The 12,405-nt window shown below is 29.6% G+C and overlaps 1 protein-coding gene across 1 annotated transcript in view; it reads left to right on the forward strand.

Moving 5' to 3' along the window:
- The first annotated feature begins 304 nt into the window (after window positions 1-304).
- The window catches only part of LOC139494608 (metalloprotease TIKI1-like), a 32,206-nt gene continuing 20,105 nt past the window's right edge, over window positions 305-12,405 (forward strand). Inside the window, exons 1-2 of the mRNA XM_071282768.1 lie at window positions 305-800; window positions 4,945-5,505. Coding sequence (XP_071138869.1) covers window positions 717-800; window positions 4,945-5,505 — 645 coding nt within the window. The 5' untranslated portion in view covers window positions 305-716. The remainder of the gene's footprint in view (window positions 801-4,944; window positions 5,506-12,405) is intronic.

The raw sequence follows: 12,405 nt of genomic DNA on the forward strand, positions 1-12,405 counted from the left end.
ATTTCAAATTCGTAAAGGATATAACAGATATTTTGAAGTTCCAATTTACAAAAAAAAAAGATATATATACATGTTTTGCATATACTGAACAGTTGACAAATATAAAAACCCTTACAGATATTTTGAAGTTCCAATTTTCAGATAACATCCTTTTGATTGAACGTGACATTTAGAAGATGAAATACAACTCGAGCCCTTTAACAGGTAAAATACCGAAGAACACAAGAATGTTAGGATTATTAACTTTACGCCGAGTGATTTTTCGTTAGATTACCACACAAAAAAGCAATTTCTCTCGTAATTCATTCGCGACAAAGATTGTAATTCATTTACGTGATACACTTTTCTCTAAAATAGACACGCTAGTTTATCACACGTTCAGCTTATAATATTTCATTTTGTATGTAAATATAGGTTTATTGACTTTTTAAATGTTGTCCGTAGGTGCAACAACATCTAAAGCCTATTTGTATACGGATTATGGAACGGCCAATCAGACGGCTGTTAATTTTGATGGACAAGTTATCGTAACAATATTGGCGATCTGACCGTGGATTAGCGTACTACAAGAACAGCATACTATAGAGAACCGAACAAAATGGATTTATATTCATTCATACGCAAAGATGATTAGAAACTTACGAGAATGGAGTTTACTTAGCGCATATCGTATAATTTTAAGAGTGTTATTTTCTAAATGGAAAAGATGAACAAAAATGATTTATGTATTTATTGTTTTCTGGTTTTGGCTCCGGTGTACATTAGCTGATCTGAACACCCAGTGTGATACACACGATCAGGTTAGTTTAACATTTATTCATTTTGTCTAAACGGGGAAGAGCTCGGGAAGAGTGCAAACAGACCCCCCTTTTTCAGTAAATTCGCTCAATATATAGTGGGTTTTTTTTTAATAAAGAAGTGATCTTGAAATTCCTCTTCTTGTATTTAATACAAAATGACAACATAGAAAACTCCTTAAGTACATATGAATCTCTTAGTCAATATATATAATACTTCCATGGTGTAAAGAACTATAATATCTTAAAGTGGATTATCATACAAATTCAGAAATATATTTTCTCTAAAAAAAAATTTGATTATTATTATTGTTAAGTGTGAAACTGAATGTACATGAACTTTTCAATTGTCACACTTACAAACTGTCAAAAGTATGATAAACATGAACTGGGTATGGCCATGGGTTAATTAGTTCAACTATCACCAATTTTAACCTATTGTATTCTATTAATTGACCATTAAACAAGTTAAGTTATTTTAATGTTTAAAATGGTAACCTGTTAAATAAAAATACTCAATTACTGTCAGATAAATTGTTGAAATGTCAAATACTCATTTAAAAGAATGTGATAAATTAAGAGGACTATTGTTAAAAATAATGTATTTACTATTAAATGTGAATGACTTCTAATCTGTAGGTTAAAAAGAGACTGATCCCAAAGTATAAGTGGGCTAAGTCAAATCAAATTGTCAGATGTCAAACCTAAAATGAAAAAAAAATCACCTTTAACTTGCAAAATAGAAAGGACTCAAAGAATTCTCATATACAGTGCAGATAAATTTGTTCTGGTACCTATGATGAGTTGATTTTGTATTTACTTCTGTTGGAATGCTGAAAAAAGGTCAAATTTGGCCATGTCTCATTTTATTCAGAAAATTTAATTCATGCTGACCTCTCTATGTAGATGTCTTTTTTTTATTCATGTTACATTGGTGTAATACCTAACTTCTCAAATTATTCAATATAATAATATAATTTGTATGATTGTCAAAGAGACAACTATCCTCCAGAGAGCAACTGATGTGGATGTAAGATACAGTTTCCCCATGCAACAATACATTTAGTACAATTAAGCTTCTAGATCTATACTTCCTAAAAGTTGGAGGATATTTGATTTTTTTTGATTTTTTGTGGTATGTTAAATGTATAAAAGAAATGATAGGAGAGCCAAATAATATTTTAATGGTATTTTTTGTGGGAATATAGGTTAATTTCTTGTCCTCAGATACTCAGTTGCATACCTGTTAAAATTATGTGAAACATTGGCTTATTGCAAATGCAATTTTACCCCTTGAACTTAAAAAAGATGTTAAGATTCTAACCCTTTCACATGTTTTCATTTTGAAATATTACACTAGAGTTAATGGATTTCATATGTAGTACTTTTGATGAAATTTATGGTAACTATAAAATTTTACATTTGTTTTAGTGTACTTTGTTTAAGATGAAGAGTTGTTAAGTGACAAACTTCAACCTCTCAATTTTGGCTTAAAAAGATTACAACTTTTTTGTATATATTGACAACATGGTGACCAAAGTATTCTTTGTTAATCAAAGGTAATTTATGGTCAATTTATCAATATTCTAGGTCAAAATGTGTATTGATATACTTGGAAAGGTGTTTAAATATGTAGATTAAAATTAATAACTGTATTTTATTTATAAATGACCCCTTTATGATGTGTACCCCTCCTTGTAAATTTTCACTGCAAAGTAAAAACATTTAAATTAATGTAATTTATACAGTTTTATCTTACTGTATATCTAGGTATATGCCCAGTATATCATTTGAAAAGATCTTTCGCTTGTGAAACATAAGATGAGGAGATAATTTTTTTTTCAATAAAAGTCACTATGAAATACAAGAAATTGATCTTTCTACCTTCATTATGATGAATTAAATTTGCATGATAGCATATTAACATTGTTAGTTTGAAATTAAACTTGATCAGGTAAAAGAAATTCAAGCTAGACATTTTAATTTCACATTTCAATCAAACTAATTATCTCGGAAGTTTAAAATGGAATATGATATTTAATGACAAAGATTTTACTCTGTGGTAGTTTATTCATAGAGGTGTTTTTGTCATTTTTGGAAGACATGTACATTGCTACTACATTATGTTTGATGCAAAGGGAGACAACTAATTATACAGTGGTAATTGCAACGACCTATGCATATTGTTATAAGGGTGTTTTGGTTTAGGCATAGATCCTGCTGTTATATGTTCCTTAGATTCCCTTCCTAAATAACTCACAATTTATGTTTCAAAATGTCTTTGATATACAATAACATGAATAAGGAGATGTGGTATGATTGCAAAAGAGACAACTATCCACCAGAGACAAAATGATGAAAATATTAGCACCTATAGGTCATGGTATGGCCTTCGACAATGATCAAAACCCATACCACATTACAAGGTATATATCAAAGACAGAGAAATAACAAAATGTAAAACTATTCATAAGAGAATAACCAATGGTAGTGATTATTATGTAAAAAACAAGAAACAAAACAAATATATCAGATATACAGTAACAAAACAAAAACAACACTGAATTACAGGCTCCTGTTAACCCAATCTTAGAGAAAAAAAATGTGATATGATTGCCAATGTCAAGGAATAATCTATTTACCAAAAGTCATGGATGCTAACAGGTCACCATACAGCCTCAACTATGAGCCAAATGCATACTGTATGATTTTTTTTATGTTATAGAAGAAGTCATATGTACATTCTTATATAAATGTATTTTCTATCAAAGATGCTGCATAAATATACATGCATTTTTTTCTGCATCAAAGTAAATCATTAACTTTCAAGAATAGCATAAATTTTATGAAAACTTTTATTTTAATTCAAAATTTGCTCATATCTGCTCAATTATTATAAGATACTTGAATAAAATTCCAGTTCAATCCTATCAGCCATGATTCAATGTATGTCAAGGAACATATGACATATATAAGAAACCATTGAACATCTCTGAAATGACTCTAACAGAATTATTGATATTATTGTTAGAATAAGATTACTTCATTTTAATTAGTTGTTGTAATGTAATTAACAGATACCTGCCTTCTTTGATGTATAAAAAGGTACTTAAAAAGATAGTTTGTTTGTATGTAAAATCTGCAGTTATCATTACCATTTTCTCATTGAACCCTTTGATGTTTTACTGGTTTCAAGGAGTGACTTTAGTGTAAAATTTAAAACGTATTAATCATTTAATGCTCCTATAACAATTTTATAATATTGGTTAATAATAATTTAGGATTCAACTTCAGAGGAAAGTTGATTGATTTATCCTTCTTAAGGAGGACAATATGTTGTACTGTTTATATGTATACATTTTGTATGATATCTCCTTGTTATTTGGGGTGGTCCATCAATAGTTAAAAGGAATACATAAAATGAAGGGTGAAATCCAAGAAAAAAGTCTTACATAGACACAATTTTTCAAAAACAAGACAGAATTACAAAATAATACAGCACTATAAACCTGAAACATCAAATATTGCAGTTTTCATTGAAAAATAATTGCAAAAGCATTCTAAATTTGTTGTTCATTTGAGTCTTTACGATTTTGTATTCTGGATAAACATGTATTGAATAGAACTGATCACTGCAACTGAAAATATTGCATACAAATACCACATTTGCAATATTTATAGCACCAAAGGTATTTTCTGCAACCAAAAGGTTTTTCTTGATTAAAATATTATCAACAAGAGTCAAATGAATACAATTGGAATTATTGGATGTCAAAACAAACCAAATGGAACATCCCTTTCAACTCAGTTGTTTCATTTGTCTCCTTAACCTCTCATCAAAGATATGTAACAAACATGCAAAGGCCTTCTTGAACAAAAGAATTCCACCTACAATAATTTTGATGTATATATTATTACTGTTTGTGTACCCAAATAGAATTATAGCTTTCAATGCTTCTTGCATTTTGTCTTTTGAATGTTTAAGAACCAAATTGTGTGAGTCACCAAAAACTGTAGTAGTGATATGTTATTTATGAGTTTGACTGTCCCTTAGGTATCTTTCGTCCCTCTTTTACACAAAATGCTTTTATGAAAATTGTTCTATCTTCTGAAATCATTATAATTATACCTATTATTTTTTTTTCAGTTAAAGTCTTACAATTCTTTCCTGTGGAAAGTGAAGAGAGACCCACCAGCATATTTCTTTGGTACAATACATGTGCCCTATACTAGGGTATGGGACTACATTCCAGAAAATACAAAAATGGCATTTGATCAGTCAGACAATATTGTATTTGAATTAGAATTGACAAATCCTTACACAATATCTGCATTAGCAAATTGTCAGCTTCTCCCAGGGGGAGAAAAATTAGCCAATATCTTGCCAGCGGAAATTTATACACGATTAAAACAACATTTGGAATATGTGAGAGTAATGTTACCAGTGTGGATGACAGCTGATCAGAAAGGTCGGGGACTATATGCAGATTATTTGTTTAACGCTATAGCTGGAAATTGGGAAAGAAAACGGCCAGTATGGGTTATGTTAATGGTCAATTCTTTAAATGAACATGATATTAAATCACGAGGAATTCCAGTTTTAGATCTATATTTAGCTCAGGTTGCAGAGAGAGAAAGCAAAGTTACGGGTGCTATAGAACGGGTAGAAGAGCAATGTGTTCCTTTGAATGATCTGAATTTTTCACAGGTAATTTAAAGATACAGTTACATGTACAATAATGAAATACAATAATCCAGAAAGGTTTCAAAATTAATACATGAAATAAGGTACAAACTTAAATGGAAAGATTTTTTCATGTTTTTCAAATCATAGGAGTTTATAACTGGAAAAAAAAACCAACATATTTTGCTCTTATACATGCTATTCATAAACAAAAGAAACATCTGAATGTGTATCTTGTATCAAATGAAACAAAAATGACAAATACAAAACAAACATTATGACAACAAAATGTTTGAAGGGTGAGGTATTGTAAATGTTCAGACACCCAAATTACATTTATATATCAGGTACTGATTCATTTATAACCTATGTTTACACTGGATTAGGAATGCATTTAGAAAGATTATCATTTGAACCAGATGTTTCACACATGCCTTTGATAAAACTTGACCAATTTACAGCCTCTCATTTTACTTTGGACACTCTACTAATTACTCACTGTGTTCATAGACCAAGCGAAAGGAAGTAAATGAACATTAGATGGCAGCTTTTAGTTAGCTTGACATAATATACTAAGTATAATCTACATTACGAATACCACAGGGATAGCACTTTTGTAAATAGGGGTAGAATTTAAGCTGAGTACTAAGATCTTGATTTTTATATATTTGACAAAAAAGGGGTGTCCTAGTGCTGTACAGTGGTCTAAGTACTTCCTTTGAACACGTTTAGTGATAACTATCCTTACAACACTGTGATTCAGAGTAAAGTTGATTCAACACTTCTGGTTGTGATTATATTTGCTAAATTTAATTCAGCCAAAAGTTGCTCGTTCTCCCAACAGGTACTTCAGCTCCACCAATAAAGCCGACTGCCATAATACATTTAGGGAACAAAATATGGAAAAGCAACTCCTCAATACATAGTTTGATTGTTTTCAAGAGTAAGACCTTCGTTTTGTTCCCATCAGCCAGAAAACTGCAAGACATATCTATCTTTTTAAACTGACAAAGCGTATCAGAAGATCCGTAAAAATGAAGTAGAAGCTCACTTTTATATAATTGTTAGAACATTAGAAAATAGTTATCTATTAGTCATAAATGTTTTGAAGTCAATTTTAATTTTTTATAATTTGATAATAGCCAGGTTTTCATCATTATAACTTTTGAAGTAAAGATGCAAGTTTTGCATAAAAATGCAAAATAAAATGATAAATTTAAGTATCCCTATTCACTTTCCATTTCATATTTTGAAGCTGATATTTTTAACATTCATTGGTTTCTGCAGGGTTATTGGTCCAATAAGTCATATTCATATGACCTAATGGGTTAATGGGTATTGCACTTTTTGGCATTATTCAAAGGTCATCAAACAGAAGCAGAATGGAAATTATAATAAATAAATTGAAACTTAGGTTACACATATGGCTCCACAATTATATTTTTGTAAATTTAATAAAACCAACTGCACTGGTCACACAAACTTGTTTTGTGACAAATCAGAGATTAAATGATTAAAAAAAGTAGTAGTTCAATTAAAAATCAATTAGTGGCTTCCTGATAACAACACCTTCTTGGTCAACTGTATTATATGGATGAAGTCATACATCAAATGTATGTGCCAAAGCTGTAATGTACTGGATAAACTTGCTTTTGTAATGAGGGATAGAATTTCTACCAATTGTAAACCCTGATCAAATTGTTTTGTCACAAATTTGATTGATGACTTGAGAATATTTGAGAAAATGAAGTAATTTAATTTATTTGATGAATGTAGCTTGATCAAGAAGGTGACACTATTTGCATTTTTATCTGATTTCTTCACCAGCTTTAGTATTGATGTTTGATTTCATGCTAACAAACATAAGGAGTGATGGATTTACCACCAGTTATTTATATTAAAAATATTGGTATTTCTGTTAAATAAATAAAATATCATCTGTAACCTCTAAATTAAAATAGCAAAATCTTGTGTCAATATATCGGATTGTCGGTACTTTATTACTAATAATGGACTTCTGGTATGCATTGGGTTATATTGTACTTTTGTTAGGAGAAAACAAAGACAGTTTTGTTTTCAGAGTTAGAGAAATCTGTCCAATATAACATGTTTAATAGATTTCTTCATGAAGAGTACTGTGCTAAAATTTGTTTATTTTATGAGTTTGATTTAAAATGAGGCCAAATGAACCCTTAAATAAAATTGTCTTTACATTACTTTTTTTTTTCAAGGCAGTGTTAATTTATTGTTCACTTTACAAATTCCTTCATAGTGTGAAGGAAATAAAATAAAGAAATAAAACCGCATACTTCAAAGTTAGGTTGAGGCTAATTGAAAAATTTGTTAAAAAAGTTAAACTTGTAAAAATCATTTACGAATAATATTTGATGAGTTGCTTAAAATACTTTTAATGTCAAGATTATTTTGGCTAAAAATAGGTTGTTGATAAAGTGAGTTTATAAATCATGTAAATTAATTAGTAATTCACTTTAATTTATGTAGTAGGAGTCCTGACATTAATTATACCTACATTTGAATGTAGAGGGAGATTTACATTTCATGGTCAGTGAAAACTAAATGTTCAAATTATGCAGTAAATTAGTAAAAGTTTTACCATGAAGAATGAGTTCTTTCAAGATTTATCTTCTTGTCAAGCATTTGTGCATGCATGATCATTAATATTTCCGTTACATTAGTGTCCATGGCTCACCTTTTTTATTTTTACAAATTCAATTGGAACACTGATTCTGGTAAAGTTTTGGAATCTGTTTCTGTAAAAAAGGTATTCTGTTCACCTTCAAAGAAAATTCCATGGGCAGATCCAGCCATTTTAAAAAGGAGGGGTTCCCATTCGAAACCAAGGATAAAGGAAGGGGGGGGGGGGTCCCATTCCCAACCCAGGATAAATGGAAGGGGGTTCCAACCATATCTCCCTATACAAATGCATTGAACCCTCTCCCTGGATCTCCCACTGATTTCTTATTGCTGCCATATTTAATATATTTTTTTGTGTTGCTGTCTTATTAAACTATCATCAATTGGTCATCGTTATTTCTTGCAGATTTTAAAAAATTACATGTAAAACCTCCAAACCTTAACTTTTTGGTAACAATTGTAGATAAAAAATAAGTATATTCCAATGTATTAATGAAAGTTTACTTTTTTTCAATCAGAAAAAGCAGATTATAACAATTCTTTATAAAAACTTGACATAATGTATCACATATCCACAATTTATTAATCCTTTTAGTCTTTGGTATTCATTTGCAATCATTCTTGAAAAAATGAAGATCATATATTTTTAAAGAGTAAATGTTTTGCACTAGAAAAATTTTAGTCTTTAGTATTCATTTGCAATCATTCTTGAAAAAAAATAAAAGTCTTATATATTTATTACCGTAAGCTTTAATTTTTTGCAACGTATACATAGTTTTAAAGCATTAAAAAAAAAAGAGTTGCCAGAACTCATTAGAATTGAAATGTTGTAGATGATTTTCAATGTTTCATTTGAAACTAGTTTGACAGACCCGTTATTTGGCAAGAATTTGTTGAGATATTGGCCAATGATGATGATGATGATTAGTGTTTTTCTGTGTGTAAGTAAATACACGATTTGATAAAGAATTGATTGCCATGAAATAATAAACCTCCAGCTGTTTATTATTTATCATTGTCTAAGACATGCATGAAAATCCATCTATACAGAACTTCAGATTTAACTAAGATATTCTGCACATCTGCAACTTCTGCTTGGCATGTGTAGTCAGAATTTGACATTTTCTAATATCTAATCTCAAAATCCAAACAAAAGGTATCTCAGATGTATATAAACTTTACACTCGAAGCTATCAAATCCTTAAGAGGACTAACATCTGTAACGATTGAGCAATATTTAACCTGCCGTTTTTTTCCAAAAATTTGTGTATACATATTTCCAAGATAGCTTAATTATTTTATGCCAATATAGTCAGCTTAGAATGAAACTGATACTCAAAGGTAAAATTCTCCATAGATTTGTTGCACTCTGCTTGGAATTTCATTTTAGAGCATACAAGTGTTTTCTCTTGCTTTAAATTATGTGAACATATAACGTAGAAGCAGCAGAAATGTTACGATTATAATGTTGTCAACATCACAAAAATAAAATTGAAAATGGAATGGGGAATGTGTCAAAGAGGCAACAACCCCACCAAATAGTAGAAAACAGCCTATTTAGGCCACCAATAGTTCTTTTTTACCATGATTCAATACATTAACTTAGTCAAGTTTTCCAGTGCATAATGTATCATAAAAGAGAAATAAAAAACCAACACAACATATAGACATTCTCCTGATCAAATAATTGAGAACTCATATTATAATAACTAATTTGCCAGAAAGATACTATTTGTAATTAGAAAATGCAATGAATTGCAATGCTATGATCAAGTAGCAAAATATAGTGTATGTTTCCATGTGGAAATACTTTATATTTTGTATAGATAAAGTGTTATTTGTCTTTTTTAAGGACTAAATTACTTGCACTTACCAGTATTTATTATTTACATTATATTTTTAATAACTAGAACATTTTTTTTCACACCTTAATATCTGATGTAATTGGAATTAAATCAATTTTTGTTTTTTTCTTGTACTTTGATGAATAATTGGAATTTTAATATTGGCCACCTTTAGATCAGATCATCAGAAGTCTTGAATTACCACAGAACAGTGAATCTTTGTGTCAGCTTGCATTGCATCGAAAATAGTACACAAATTGCTAAATATTCTTGCGTAAAAGAAATGTTCACCAAATTATATAACAGAAATTATGCATCATAGATAAAAAAAAAAAAAACGAATAAATAGGCTAGTCAGAATAAAGAAATCATAAAAAAATGACAGCATTGTCAGATTTCCAATTTATTTTGTTTGTAAGAATATGAGTTGGAATGATAACCATGCGTTTGATCAGTCTAGGTGTTGACAGAGGTAACACTTCCTCTATAGATAGGACTACCAGACAATGGTGCATCTGTGGAATTATTAATTATAATCTTGTAGGTGAATAATTAGATATAATTGTTTCTATATGCGATATGATCAGGAAGGAATGTTCTTTAGTAGTCTGATTATCGCTTCTGACAAGTACTAAACACACCAGCTGAATGTAGAAATAGGACTGGAAATAACACGGGGTAGTTTATCTGATAAGTTATTTAAGTAAGGATGCATGGTTTCAAAGATTTTCTTCAGATAACGAGAGACTGAGAGAGGAATTGACTCGAGCTCAGATCTAGCTACTTTTCTTCTGGAAGTAAAATTTCCTAGTTTAGATAACCTGAAACTTGGTCACCACCCCTTGTTCTCTTCTCCCAAAAGAGGAAACAAATCATGTGGAACTTGTGCTATTCCATAAAAGATAAAATGCTGTTCTAGGTAGATTTCATTCTGTTTTGCTTTAAAGATCTCAAAGATCTCCTGCTGTTTTGTTGTAGATCATATGTTGTTCTGTTATAGGTTCTGTTCTATGCAGATTTCATTCTGTTTTGTTTAGATCTTAAGCTGTTCTGTGTATCTCCTTTGCTGTTCTGTTGTAGGTCTAAAACTGTCTTATGTAGATATTATGCTGTTCTGTTGTAGGTCTAAAACTGTCTTATGTAGATATTATGCTGTTCTGTTGTAGGTCTAAGTTGTTCTATAAAGAGTTGTAGGTCTAAGAGATCATCTAATAGTGTTATATGTAGATATCTGTCTATTGTGTGGTAGATCTGTAAATGTTTTATGCAAATATCAGTCTGTTCAATGTTAAGATCCCATAATCTCTTGTAAATATTATGCTGTTCCGTGTAGGTCTAATGCTGATATGTGCTTAAGGTCACATCATGTATTGTTTTGTTATGTGTCTCTTGATTTGGTGGAACATTTTTTTTTTTATCTTATTAGGTTGAGTAACTTATGACTTATGCAAGTTGTATTTTCTTTTGATGTCTATCAAATTGTATATTTTGCATATTAAGAAAAAGAGCACTTTGTTTATACAATACTATAAATGATTGTTTGCTTTCTCTGTGCAAAGGAATGTGACTTCTTTATCAATTAGATTTATTTTCATGGATTTTTTTACAATGGTTCTGAAAAACCATGTTGTGTTAGTAATAATTAAACTTTTGTGATTGGGAAAATGACTTTTAATCCTGGTATGACTATAATTACAGAGGTGAAGAAATAATAAACAAACCTATTTCAAATATTTGTTTTACAATTTTTCTAAAATTTTCCTTTTAAACTAATTGTTATCCCTTAATGCATATATAGCATGCTTACACAGAATTAACCATTCAAACACAGGTCAAACAAAATCACTTAAGAAAAACAATTAAATAAAAGAAATTTTAAGTTAACTGTAATAGGTTTTCTTAACAATAAAGGGTCAAACACTATTTTTAATCTTCCAGAACAAGTGAATCAATTTCCTTTCTTTATCATCAGAAAAAAGGGAGTTAACTTCCAATCCACTCTGATTTTTTTTTTTATCAACTGTCAAATAAATATTTTCAACTGAAATAGATGACTGCAAATTTTTTTAACTTAAATGTTAATTGATTTTATACTGAATTTGACAGAGGTTAAAAGTCCTTAAAATTATGCTTGTAATTATTGATAAAAGTTCCCTTAGACATGAAAATAAAAAGTTAAAAAAAGTACCATACTATAAGAAATAAGAAAAATATTATACTATACTAATGTTAACGAGGTCGGGAAAAGGTACCGGTATTTGATATATCTTTTAACAAATGTAAATATGTTGATAAAACTTAGTTTAAATGAAAAAAAAAAAAAAAAAAAAGAAATAAGAAAAATAAAATGGGAAATAACTTATCTCTTTCTTCCTTTTAACCTGGGATCCTTGCTCACTGCTCAATAGTATAAGATTGGGTCAGG

The sequence above is a fragment of the Mytilus edulis genome, chromosome 1 (genome assembly GCF_963676685.1).
Source record: "Mytilus edulis chromosome 1, xbMytEdul2.2, whole genome shotgun sequence".
NCBI lineage: Eukaryota > Metazoa > Mollusca > Bivalvia > Mytilida > Mytilidae > Mytilus > Mytilus edulis.